This window comes from Trichosurus vulpecula, chromosome 6 (assembly GCF_011100635.1).
Source record: "Trichosurus vulpecula isolate mTriVul1 chromosome 6, mTriVul1.pri, whole genome shotgun sequence".
NCBI classification, from domain to species: Eukaryota; Metazoa; Chordata; class Mammalia; order Diprotodontia; family Phalangeridae; genus Trichosurus; species Trichosurus vulpecula.
The window spans coordinates 115,519,858-115,533,156 of record NC_050578.1 but is presented as its reverse complement, the minus strand read 5'-3'; the positions used below and the strand labels follow the sequence as shown (position 1 = coordinate 115,533,156).

At 39.8% G+C, this 13,299-nt stretch overlaps 1 protein-coding gene across 1 annotated transcript; it reads right to left on the bottom strand.

Moving 5' to 3' along the window:
* Positions 1–10,268: 10,268 nt before the first annotated feature.
* LOC118854720 (probable E3 ubiquitin-protein ligase TRIML1) lies at positions 10,269–11,405 on the bottom strand. Its single transcript, XM_036765005.1, has one exon. It carries the CDS (start codon positions 11,403–11,405, stop codon positions 10,269–10,271), a length of 1,137 nt encoding a protein of 378 aa, XP_036620900.1.
* Between the last annotated feature and the right edge of the window lie 1,894 nt (positions 11,406–13,299).

Sequence of the window (13,299 nt, the reverse complement as noted above, 5' to 3'; positions counted from 1 at the left end):
GACCAAAACATACAGCCTAAAGAAGACAGCAAAGTCATAGAGCCTACAACCAAAGCCTCCAAGAAAAACATGAACTGGCCCCAGACCATAGAAGAACTCAAAAAGGATTTGGAAAAGCAAGTTAGAGAAGTAGAGGAAAAATTGGGAAGAGAAATAAGAAGGATGCGAGAAAACCATGAAAAACAAGTCAATGACTTGCTAAAGGAGACCCAAAAAAATACTGAAAAATACACTGAAGAAAACAACACCTTACAAAATAGACTAACTCAAATGGCAAAAGAGCTCCAAAAAGCCAAGGAGGAGAAGAATTCCTTGAAAGGCAGAATTAGCCAAATGGAAAAGGAGGTCCAAAAGACCACTGAAGAAAATACTACTTTAAAAATTAGATTGGAGCAAGTGGAAGCTAGTGACTTTATGAGAAATCAGGATATTATAAAACAGAACCAGAGGAATGAAAAAATGGAAGACAATGTGAAATATCTCCTTGGAAAAACCACTGACCTGGAAAATAGATCCAGGAGAGAGAATTTAAAAATTATTGGACTACCTGAAAGCCATGATCAAAAAAAGAGCCTAGATACCATCTTTCAGGAAATTATCAAGGAGAACTGCCCTGATATTCTAGAGCCACAGGGCAAAATAGAAATTGAAAGAATCCATCGATCGCCTCCGCAAATAGATCCCAAAAAGAAATCTCCTAGGAATATTGTTGCCAAATTCCAGAGCTCCCAGATCAAGGAGAAAATACTGCAAGCAGCCAGAAAGAAACAATTTGAATATTGTGGAAACCCAATCAGAATAACCCAAGACCTGGCAGCTTCTACATTAAGAGATCGAAGGGCTTGGAATGCGATATTCCGGAGGTCAATGGAGCTAGGATTAAAACCTAGAATCACCTACCCAGCAAAACTGAGTATCATGTTCCAAGGCAAAATATGGACTTTCAATAAAATGGAGGACTTTCAAGCTTTCTCAGTGAAAAGACCAGAACTGAATAGAAAATTTGACTTTCAAACACAAGAATCAAGAGAAGCATGAAAAGGTAATCAAGAAACGGAAATTGCAAGGGACTTACTAAAGTTGAACTGTGTTGTTTACATTCCTACATGGAAAGATGATGAGTATGATTCATGAGACCTCAGTATTAGGGTAGTTGAAGGGAATATGCATATATATATGTTTATGTATATATATAAGTGAATGTGTATGTATGCATGTATCTATGTGTATATGTATGTATGTGTATGTATGTGTATATATATATATATGTAAAAGAAAGAGAGCAGACACAGGGTGAGTTGAGGATGAAGGGAAGATAGCTAAAAGAAATAAAATGAAATTAAGGGATGAGAGAGTAACTTACTGAGAGAGGGAGATAGGGAGAGATAGAATGGGGTGGATTATCTCGCATAAAGGTGGCAAGAGGAAGCAGTTCTAGGAGAGGAGGGGAGTGGGCAGGTGAGGGGGGAATGAGTGAACCTTGCTCTCATCAGATTTGGCCTGAGGGGGAATACCATACATACTCAGTTGGGTATCTTACCCCACAGGAAAGAAGAGGGAGGAAGATAAAAAAATAAAAGGCAGGGGGATGATGGAGTGGAGGGCAGATGGGGGTGGAGGTAATCAAAACAAACACTTTGGAAAGGGGACAGGGTCAAGGAAGAAAATTCAATAAAGCGGGATGGGTTGGGAAGGAGCAAAATGTAGTTAGCCTTTCACAACATGAATATTGTGGAAGGGTTATACATAATAATACATGTGTGGCCTAGGTTGAATTGCTCAACTTCTTAGGGAGGGTGGGTGGGAAGGGAAGAGGGAAGGGAATTTGGAACTCAAAGTTTTAAAATCAGATGTTCAAAAACAAAAAAACTTTTTGTATGCAACTAAAAAATAAGATACACAGGCAATGGGGCGTAGAAATTTATCTTGCCCTACAAGAAAGGAAGGGAAAAGGGGATGAGAGGGGAGGGGGGTGATAGAGGGGAGGGCTGACTGGGGAACAGGGCAACCAGAATATACGCCATCTTGGAGTGGGGGGGGAGGGCAGAAATGGGGAGAAAATTTGTAATTCAAACTGTTGTGAAAATCAATGCTGAAAACCAAATATGTTAAATAAATAAATTGCAAAAAAAAAAAAAAAAAAAAAAGCCAAAGGGATAAGGTAGTTCAACTAGAGAACAGGCAAAAAAAAAACATACTTAACAAGGGTAAAAATAATATCTGATGACAACACTCAAATCCAACTGAGCAGCGACCAAAGTAGCTAGATGACTTTAAAATTTCACTATCAGGAGATTTAAACCAGAGTCCACATGATCTGAATTGAGTCTGACATTCTTTAAATATGTTCCATATCCCCAAATCTCATCACTTTTTAATAAGTTACTTGTATACAAAACAATACTGTGAACATGTTGGACTTCAGTGGACCAGGGCTTAGACTGGGATCCGCCTCAGGAAGAGGAGGAAGTGGGAGAGGCCAGAATTCAGGGCTTGACCCTGAAAGGGAGAAAGTCCTAACACCCCCTTTTTATTCCTACACAGTAATTGTAATTTATGTATGTAATATGTATATTTATAAATAATAATATTTATGTATGCAATTTATGTAACTAACATAGGGGACACAAAATGGAGATAGCCAAGGAGCAAAGACTTATCACAACAAAGCTCTTCTTGGCCTAAGTAAAATGACTATCACAGTTGAGAATGAGTACTTTAAAAGAATGTGCTAGTATAAAAAAACATTTAGGACACTTACTTTAAAAAGTTAACTCAAAAAATATCCAGAATTGTGACTACTGAATGCTTGAAAAGGCACTTAAGTTAAAAAAAAATACAGTACTGTCAGAGAGCTGGTAGGCATTTTAGACTCCATAGCTTGGAGTTATATCATAGAGAAAGTCACCCTGTCTTACAGACTTTTAACAAATTTTTTTTTCCAATTACATGTAAAAACAATTTTTAACATTCGTTTTTTGAAATGTTGAGTTCCACATTCTCTCCCTCTCTTCCTCTCCCCCACCAATGGAGAAGGCAAGCAATTTAATGTAGGTTATATATGTGTAGTCATTCAAAACATATTTCCATATGAGTCATGTTGTGAAAGAGAACAGACCAAAAAAAAAGTATGCTTTGATCTGCATTCAGACTCTTTCTCTGGAACTGGATAGCATTTTTCATCTTAAGTCCTCTGGAATTGTCAGACATTCTTACATGCTATAGGAACACTATGCTAAATGCACAATAAAACACTTCAATAACTGAAAAAAAAATAATAAAAAAAAATAATTACAAAATTTATTATAATCTTTCTTGAATGTGTTACATAGCAACAATCCAGTGCATCTTTCCAAAGAAAATCCCAAATGGAGTCACAAAATGACTGAACAAGGACAAAAATCATTAAGTAGAGAAGAAGTAATTTAAACTTCGAGAACCTTACTTAATTAGACGTTTAAGTGGGTGGGTTCCTCAGTGGAGCCCCACCCTTAAGAAGAATTCCTGATTAGATAAATAGGCTAAGAGTCTGGTTTGACAACTTTGATCATTAATCAAATGGAAAAGGGGACCAGCTTTAAGCCATTTTCTCTGAGGTATACCATAGGCAGAGTTGATCCAGAATTGGGGTGGAGGGTAATTGCTGGAGTACAACTATTACAGAACCGGGTAATAAAAACTAGTTTAAAAAGGGAAAAGTAGAGAAATTTAGATGAAGTACTCTAGAAAAATTTGATGAGAAAATAAACATTTAAGTTGGTGGTGGTGGGGTGCTTAGCAAAGACTTTACTAAGAAGAGGAATTTCTCATAGTGGAAAAATAGAAGTGGGTGATGTAAGTATTATCCCCATCTTATCTGTGACAAAACTGAGACTCAGAACAACTGACTCACTTATTTAAGATCCCAATGTTATTAAATGTCAAAGCCAGAAGTTGAACCCAATTTTGGGGGCCTCCTGCACCAGTGTTATTTCCAGCTAGCTTTTTACCAGTCTTCCAGCTCCCATTCTGAATAGCATATGTAATTTACATCACATAGATGAGGAAAGAATTTTGTACTGTCTTGTATTGCTAACTCTTACATCCTGGGTTTTTCCAAGAAGTCTGAAGTCTGTCCAAGAAGATGCTGGTGGCTGTTGACTGCAAAGCCCTCCCACACTCAAATCCAATTCATTGCAAGCCATGGCATTACCTTCCTGATGTTATGGTTCTCTTAGAGAATGACAAGCAAACAATAACCTGTAAGTAGTAGTAGGTGCCACACTGGGGATTCAGTTGGCTAGTTCCACTTGGGTAATGTAGCTCATTCCCTCCTTTCTTCTGTCTTTGCTTTTCTCCTCCTCTCCCTGCATCCTCTCTCTCTCTGTCCACAAACAGTATCATACCCTTACCCCCAGGTGTTCTGACCAAAGAAATACATATTTTGATCTCTGAAAACTCACAAGATATCTTGGGGTTTACAGCCTAGATTTCTTTCTTCACAAAATTTTTTTACAAACAGTTTTATTGATGCCTTTTCTTCTTATATAGTCATTTCTGAATATGCCCCTCTTTGCCGTATCCTCACTCTCACCACAATGTCTTTCCTCCTACCAAAGAGAACAAAAAGAACATGTAAAACAAAATTAATGAAAAAACACATCTGACAGCAGATACCACATTTTTACACTATAATGCCACAGCATAACTCCTCCTCTTTCATCTGGAACTTGAACTCCTATCCCTATAGTCCTGGGCTCTGAGCTGTGAGCTGTTCCTGTTCATGTTTAGGCATTTCAGTCATGTCCAACTCTTCACGATCCCATTTGGGGTTTTCTTGGTGAAGAAACTAGAGTAGTCTGCCATTTCTTTCTCCAGCTCTTTTGGCAGATGAGGCAACTGAGGCAAACAAGGTTAAGTGAGTTGTTCAGGGTCACATAGCTAGTAAGTGTATCAAGTGTCTGAGGCCGGATTTGAACTCGGGTCCTCCTGACTCCAGGGCCAGTGCTCTACTCACTGTGCCACCTAGTTGCCCCTAAATTTTATTTTTCAATAAAAATTTGCTTCCTAGCTCTTCCAACTCCTTTTCTCTGCCCCACCTCTAACCACTGAGAATGCATGAAAACAAACTCCTTGTGTAAACATGTATAGCTGAACTAAAGAAGTTCCTGAGTTGCCTTGTGTGGGGGAAAAAAGACCTTAATCAACATTGAGTGTATCACTTTTGTCTCTGCAGGAGGATAGCATATTTCATGATGTATCCTCTGGAGGAATTATGGCTGTCATCACTAGGATAAGTTTTTAAAAATTGTTTGCCTTTACAATAATGTGAATGTGTAGGTGGTTCTGCTTATGCTCACTTCAGTCTGCATCAGTTTATACAAATCTTCCCAGGTTTCTCTAAAACTTTATGATATCTGATAAGACAATAGTATTCTATCTCCTCAGCATGTCTTAGATTTTCAAGCCATTCCCCAAATGATGGACACTCCCTTGGTTTCCATTTCTTTTCCATCTTCAAAAGAGCCACGACAAATATTTTTGTGCTATGATCTTTTTGGAGTATAGACCTAATAGAGTTATCTCTGGGTCAAAGGCTATACACAATTAAACAGCTTTGGGGCCATAGTTCCAAATAGCCTTCCAGAATGGGTGGAGCAGTTCACAGCATTCTTTCCAAGAAGTAACCGACAATAATGGAGAGAATTTCTGAGCAAGAAGTGACCTCATAGGCACACTTCATGCTAGCCTTTCCCCCCTGCCTTTTTTTTTCCTCTTTTATTTTTGTTTTTGGGTTGGTTTTTTTTTTTGGTCCTGTTTTTTCTTTCTCATGATTCATTTCATTGATCACAATTCTTCTCCATAACTTGACTAATGTGTAAATTAATTCAATGCGAAGTTATACGTGGAAGTTATATGGGATTCCATGCCATCGTGGGGAAGGAGGGAAGAAAATCTGGAACTCAAAATTATGTAGAATAGAGTGTTGTAAAGTAAAAAAAAAAATTAAAAAAAAAGAAATGACCTCATAGAGGTCACTGTTTGATCCATCCTGAAACATCCCACCTCTAAACTTCCTACTTATATGATCTTGGAAAAATTACTTACCATATTTCTCCATGTATAAGACACACCCTTTTTCAAAAAATTTGGGGTCTAAAAACTGGGTGTGTCTTATAAAGTGGTTGTAGATTTTCTTACTTGTATTTCCCACTTTTGGGGGCTTGTTTTTGCCCTCATTGTTGTAGTTTTTTTTACTTGCATTTCCCACTTTTTCTGGCTTGTTTTTGCCCTCATTGTTGTAGATTTTTTTACTTGCATTTCCTGCTTTTTCAGGCTTGCTGTCTTTGCTCTATTGTTTCGCATTTGTTACCGGTATAATAGGTTAAGTTTTGCCAAGTTCTGCCCAGAAATGGCTCAGAAAAGATTTTCGTAAGGTGCTGAATTCAAGTTAAAAGTGATCCAGTTTGCAAAGTGAATGGAAATCATGCTGCTGAGTATAAGTTTGGTTCTTCTCCAAGTGAGAAAACAATACGAGACTGCCTACGGGAAGAAGAAACCCTACTGAAAATGCCAAGGCAGAAGAAGGCCAGGAGAGGGAAGAGTGAAGAAACCAACTATAGGAGCAGTTTGTACATGGGTGAAAAGATTCTGGGATAATATCAAGATTGAAATCGTAGTCAAGTCATTTAAGAAGTGTGGCATTTCAAATGCCATAGATGGAACTGAGGGTGAGGGAATATATGAAGACAGAGATTTATCATCAAACACAGATGAGGACAAGCTAATGAATGGGAGTTTTGACAGTGATGAGGAGCTGTATGAATTTTATGATGAATAAAACTTGAGTTCAATAACTTTATGTAATAGGGTTTTTTTTTTCAAATTTCGGGCCCCAAAATTAAGGTGCATCATATACATGGGAGCGTGTTATACATGGGGAAATACAGCAATCTCCTTAGGTCTTAAAAGGTAAAAGGAGGGAGGAAAACGATAGGGTCTCTGAAGCACCTTCCAGCTCTAGAGAGTCCAGTCTATTACCCTAATAAAGAGGGCTTGTTGCCATTGAATGACCTGAGGGCAAGGGCAGTACAAAGAGGGCATGGTTTCTGGACATGCATTTTGTTCAGAGTCAGGAGGCTTCCAGAAACACCTCAGATTTATTAGGCATTTGATTTTTAATTAATTTTTGTTTTTACCCATTTAGAAACCTTCTCTTGTCAGATTTTTGGAGATCCCACATAGGGTCACTACCCACAATTTAAGAAGGGCTGCAGATGGTATGACTGAAGGAAACTTAGCATCTAGGTAGAAGTTGACTCTGCCCTTTATGGTTGTTGGTTCCTTCGCACTATTAACTATTATTTGTATTAGGATTCTGATACCTTCCTTTCTGAAGGCCAGGAAATCTAACATCCTCCATCCATCCTCCTAATACACTTTATCTGGGTGTCCAGTTCTTAGATTGAGGCTAGCCTGGTGTCCCCTTGCACTCACTCAGTTTCTCCCCTTCTGATCCTGCTGCCCAGCATTCCTCTTGCCAAGTTCCTTGGGCTCTCTGATGAAGGTCAGGGACATGAATACAGACCCACTCTGGGGTTAATGAACAATCATACAACTTGGCTGGGTTGTTTATTCTTCCCCACATCCATGATTTCAAGATGAGCCATTCTCAGATTCTTCTCCCCTTCTCTAGGGGAGTGTTTTACTTGAACCCTAGACTTTAGACCTGGAACAACCCTTAGAGATTTTTTTTTTTATCCAAGGATTATTTATCTTTTTTGCCATTGTCCCTTTTGGCAGTCTGGTGAAGCCTATGGATCAACAATCCACATAATGTTTTTATAATAATTGAAGGAAATATAAATTTTATGCTAGGTGTTAGTGGAAATAAAGATGCATTTTTAAAAATGCAAGTTCACAGACTCCCCTGAAATCTATCCATGGATCCCCTGGGGTTCTGGGGCTCCAAATTAAGAACTCCTGGTTTAATCCAGCCCTAGAGCTATAGTCAAAAGGGTATTGAGGCTCTAAAAGCTGAGTCATTTGACACAGCAGCTCAGATAGAAAGCACTGAAGGTGGGAGCTAAGCCTAGCTTTGGACTCCAAGTCCAGGGCTCCAAGTCACAGAGTTGTGACAAAAAAAGATCTGACATTTTTCATGAAGAATAAAGGAATGTCCCCAGCAAGAATGGGGCTTTCATGACCCTAGGGAGAATTACTGAACCCAAGGGAGTATTGAATGTTAGAATTAGGAGAGAACCAGAGAGATTGTGGTTAAACATGGAAGCTGGGCTCCATCACTCATTCAAACACTTGGATGGGGGGAGGGGGGAATTACAGCATTAGTTTCACTTACTTTTAATTGAGACTTAGCATTTCCTTCAGTTATTTTAAAATTTTATCCTGAGAAAAGATCCATGCTATTTATGAAGCTGTCGGAGGAGTCCATTCACAGAAATTGTTAAGAACCCCTCCTGAGATGCTATCAAGAACCCACTACTTTTCAATGTTCAGCTGGCCAACACTTTCTTTTTCGTATCCTCAGGAAACCCCTCTCCACCACCTCTTTCCAATCAAAGAGCATTATCACTTACCCATTGGACAGATAACAATAGAATACAATAGCATCTTTCACACCAGGATAGTTTTGCTAGGAATGACCTTAGAGAGAGCAATGACTTTGACTACAGAGAAGTGACTTGTACAATCAATTAACAGCAGGATGCTTCCTCAGAAAGGCCAATTCTCTCTTTGTTTGCATTTAGGATCCCCAGTCCAACCTCTTTTGCCCTGTGGTGTGTATTGCTTTGGGGGGTAAGGTTTGATGGGATGAATTTTTTTTGATACTAAGTATAAAGAAGATACACTTTATTCCCATTGGTTTTAATAAATGTACAGCACTTTATTGACCATTTCAACATGAATTCAAATAATTAGAAAGTCACTTGCAGTCTCATGTACAATATATTCTGTACTTCGGAAAGTCTATGCCTAAGTCTGTCTCGCCTATCTGGTCAGATCTATTTAGGCAAGGAAGGCTACAGCCTTCATCTCCACATGGGCAATAATTAGAAGAGGCTCTGAAAACTGAGTGACCTGTTCACAGTAACTCAGATAGAAAACAGTGATGGTGGGAGGTAAGCATAGACAGCTTTCTCACTCTGAGTCCAGGGCTAGAAGTCATAATGTTGTGACAAAAAATAAATCTGCCTAAAAAAAACCTGTGTAACATTTTTTCACAAAGAATAAAGGAGTTTCCCAGTAAGAAGGGGACTTTCATGACCCTAGAGATTGTTACAGAACTCAGGGGAGTGTGGAATATAAGAATTGGGAGAGACTGAGAGATATCATGATTAAACATCTGAAGCTGGGCTCCATCAGAGATTCCTGCATTTGGATGGGGAAAAAAAATTACATCATTAATTTCACTGACCCCTAATGGAAATTTAGCATTTCTTTCAGGTATTTTAAAACTTTACCCTGAGGGGTCAATTCACAGACGAGGTTACAAACTCCTCCTGAGAAGCTATCAAGAACCAACCGCTTTTCAGTATTCAGGTCCCAACACTTTCTTTTTCCTATCCTCAGGTAACCCCTCTCCTCTGCCTCTTTCCAGTCAGAGAGCATTATCACTTATAGATGGAACAGGTGAGAATAGAATACAATAGCATCATTGACTGCAGGAAAGTACTAGAAAGGACCTTAGAGATAGTCTAGTGCAGGGCTGGAGAATCTGCCACTTCCATGCCACAGGCATTCTAGGTCCTAGGGTGCAGCCTTTTCACTGAGCCCGAGTGTTACAGAACAAATCCTTTTCTTAAGGGAATTTGTTCTGTGCAGATTGGATTTGGTCAAAGGGATGTACTTGAGGACCCAAAGGGCCACACGTGGCCTTCGAGCTCCAGGTTCCGCACCTCTGCTCTATTGCAATGATTTCATTTTACCAAGAAGTGACTTGTCCAAGGTCACACAATCAATTAGCAGCAGAATGCCTCCCCATAAAACCCAACTTCATCTTTGCTTGCACTTGGCCTCTCTAGTCCAAACCTCTTTTGTCCTGTGTTGTGTATTACTTCTGGGGGTAAGGTTTCGTGGGACAATTTTTTTTGATACGTAGTATTAATAAGAAAGACTTTATTCTCATTTGTTTTTATAATCACACATCACTTTATTGATCAACATGAGTTCAAATAAAAAGAAAGTCACTTGCAGTGTCATGGCATGTTCAGTCACTCCTCATACAGAGTCAGCCTTAGTAATTAGCCACATTGATAGCTCCCTGCTGATTACTCTCCTGTGCAGATAGTGAGTGATCCAGGTCTACTTTCCTTATTAGGAAGGCAAAGAGAGAAGTAAGGGCGAAGAGGCCCTTCAAAGGCTATGTTGGAGAAACTGTGGATAAGGGATCCTTCTGTGACATCATAAAATGCTATGTGTCCCTTTTCATAATCAAGAAAAATGCCCACTTTTTGAATAGGTGGGCTGTGCTGAAAGCCCATTTGTGAATTCCAGAGGAGGAAACAATTTCCCCACGTGCAGCCTAATATTGTCTTTACATCCTCAGAGGAGGAAGAGAGCTTCCCCTTTCTGCTGACTGAATCTTTACAGATGCCCAACTCCCACTCTGTCTTATCTCCTACATGCACTTCCCAATAGTGTTTGCCTGAGGTGAAGGTCTGGGCCCCCAAAACGGCAAGAACGCAGTCAAATCTGTCTTTGTTGTCAGGCAGGTCCTGAGGGACACTTCCATACTGGACACTCTTCAAATCTCCAGACAGGATGAGAAGAGGATTGGCTGATTCAGGATCAAGAGTTATATCTGTCTGGAAAGTCCTGAGCACTTCTCTCAAGCCTGTGATGGGGAAGGTGAGCCAGGCAGGGGAAACAAGCTCTGGTTCTTGAAGAAGTGACTCCTCACTCCTTTTCAAAGTGCCCATCATGCCCTGGAGCATTTCCAAGGGCGCCTTGTCCAAATTGTCCTTTACTTCTAAAATCATTTGCTGTAGATTCTGGATTTGTCGGGACAGGTTGGCCTTGCTCTCCTCCAGTTTGAACAGGTTGTCTCTGGATTCCTCATCCAGTCTTTGCAAGTATTGATATTCTTCATCCCATAAGAACTGGTGCATCTTCTTATATTCAGAAATAATGGAGTGTTTCAGAGTGTAGGCATCATCCTTACAGCAAGTCTCTCTTTCTCTCACTTTGCCTAATGCTGTTTTAAACTCTTCTTCTTTTTTCTGTAAGAGAGTTCGTATCTTCTGGAGCTTGTCCTTGCCCTTGTCGGTAGCTGTGTCCAAGGGAAGCACTTGGTGATCCTTGTGCTCTTGGGCTAATAAACAGGAATCACAGAGGACCCTCTGGTCTTCCTCACAGAAAAATTTCTCTTTTTCCCAGTGCTGATCACAGGTAGTCAGGCCCACCATGCTCTTCAGCATATGAGGTCTTAGGATTTTGCTAGTGATGGATAGATTCTGCAGGTTCCTGTTAGGCACCAAGTCACTGTCTTTGATGACTCCTCTGCACTCTGGGCATGTTACAGTTTCATTAGCTCCCTCCCTGTACTGGAGAAGACACTCTGTACAAAAGGTATGGCCACATTTGACAGTCACTGGGTCAGTGACGTAACCCAGGCAGATAGAGCAAATGAGATCTGCTCTGAGGTTTTCAATTAAGGCTCTTGCATCCATGTTCCTAAGACTCTAATTCCTCCCTTTTGAGATATTCCCCTCAGGAGAGGATAGAGAATGCTAGCTCTTCTCCTGGAGCTCTGGCACCAACAGATATTAGCCCTGAGCTGTGGCTGCCTTTTAAGGCGTCTTCCTCTGTTTAGCCCCTCCCCTTACTCCACCCCCAAAAGGTGAGAACTCCTATCTGGAGAGGGCCTCCAGGCTCTGCTCTGTGTCTGAGTTCTCACCTTTCTCCTTTTTTTTTTAATTAATTACTTTACTTTTAGTTTTCAACATTCACTTCCATAAGATTTTGAGTTTTAAATTTTCTCTCCCTCCTCCCCTTTCCCTGCCCCAAGATGGCATGCTATCCGATATAGGCTTTACATACACATTCATATTACTCATATTTTCACTTTAGTTTTGTTGTGAAGAAGAATTAGATTGAATGGGAGGAACCACGAGAAAGAAGAAACAAAACAATAGAAGAAAAGTGAGTGTACGCTTTCATCTGCATTCAGACTCCAAATTTCTTTCTCTAGATGCGATGGCATTTTTCATCATGACTCTTTTGGAGTTGTTTTAGATCCTTCCATGCAGAGAAGAACTAAGTCTGTCATCACACAATGTGGCTGTTGCTCTGTATAATCTTCTCCTGGTTCTGCTCATTTCATTCAGCATCAGCTCATGTAAGTCTTTCCAGGTTTTTCTGAAGTCGATCTGCTCCCTATTTGTTATACTACGGTAGTATTCTATTATTTCATATGCCAAAATGTGTTCAGCTTTTCCCTGATTGATGGGCATCTCCTCAACTTCCAATCCTTTTATAATGGAAAAAGAGGTGCTATAAATATTTTTGTTAATGTCTCAGCTTTCTTCTCAAACCACAATTCAGCATCACCATCTCTTGAAGAAAACATCTTTATTTCCTCTTAGTCATTGCAAAGTTCTCCAGTTATCCTACCTGACTGTATCATTCAGTAAGAACCCATCTTATTTTCAAGCATCAGAACAATCACATTTCTGATGTCTGATGTTCTGAGATGGAAACAGGGCAAGGAAAATGCCCAATCATCATCTCTTTCCCTGACCTGTCCCCCCATAACCAGTACATATATTAAACTTTGGTATTTCCCTTTGTGCCTCTCTTTTTTGTCCCCTCTCACAGTTAGGATTCACTGATTGGGACCAAGAGGCTATTTTTTAATATGAAGGTTTCTTTCTTTCTTTCTTTTTTTAAAGAGAAACTTACTTCTGATTCCTTTCTCCTCAGACATTCCACTCAGAAAAGGTAAGGCTAGCCCTTTCCTCAGAGCCCTACCAGCAAAAGATTTGAGAACTGACTTCTTGTGTGTCCTTTTTTACCACTAGCCCCTTACAGCTCCTCCTTTTACCCCTCTCTCAAAAGAAAAGAACTTCCGTGTCTCCAAGTGCTTCTAGCCTCTGCAATGGGGCTGAGTTCTCACCTTTTCCTTTTTCAGAATTATGGACCTCAAGATTCCCAAAGGTGTTCACATCTAGACACTTTAGACTGGAGTTGTCTAGCTCTTCAATCCTTCCACCCAGTGGGGATTGGGTAGAAATGATCAGATTTTAAATTAGAAACATAGTAACAGCATTAATACTGTTTTCAAATGTCTTCTTTGGTGTG

Excerpts from the sequence above, each read along its gene's own strand:
- LOC118854720 (XM_036765005.1), bottom strand. The coding sequence starts at position 11,405 with ATGGTGGGCCTGACTACCTGTGATCAGCACTGGGAAAAAGAGAAATTT.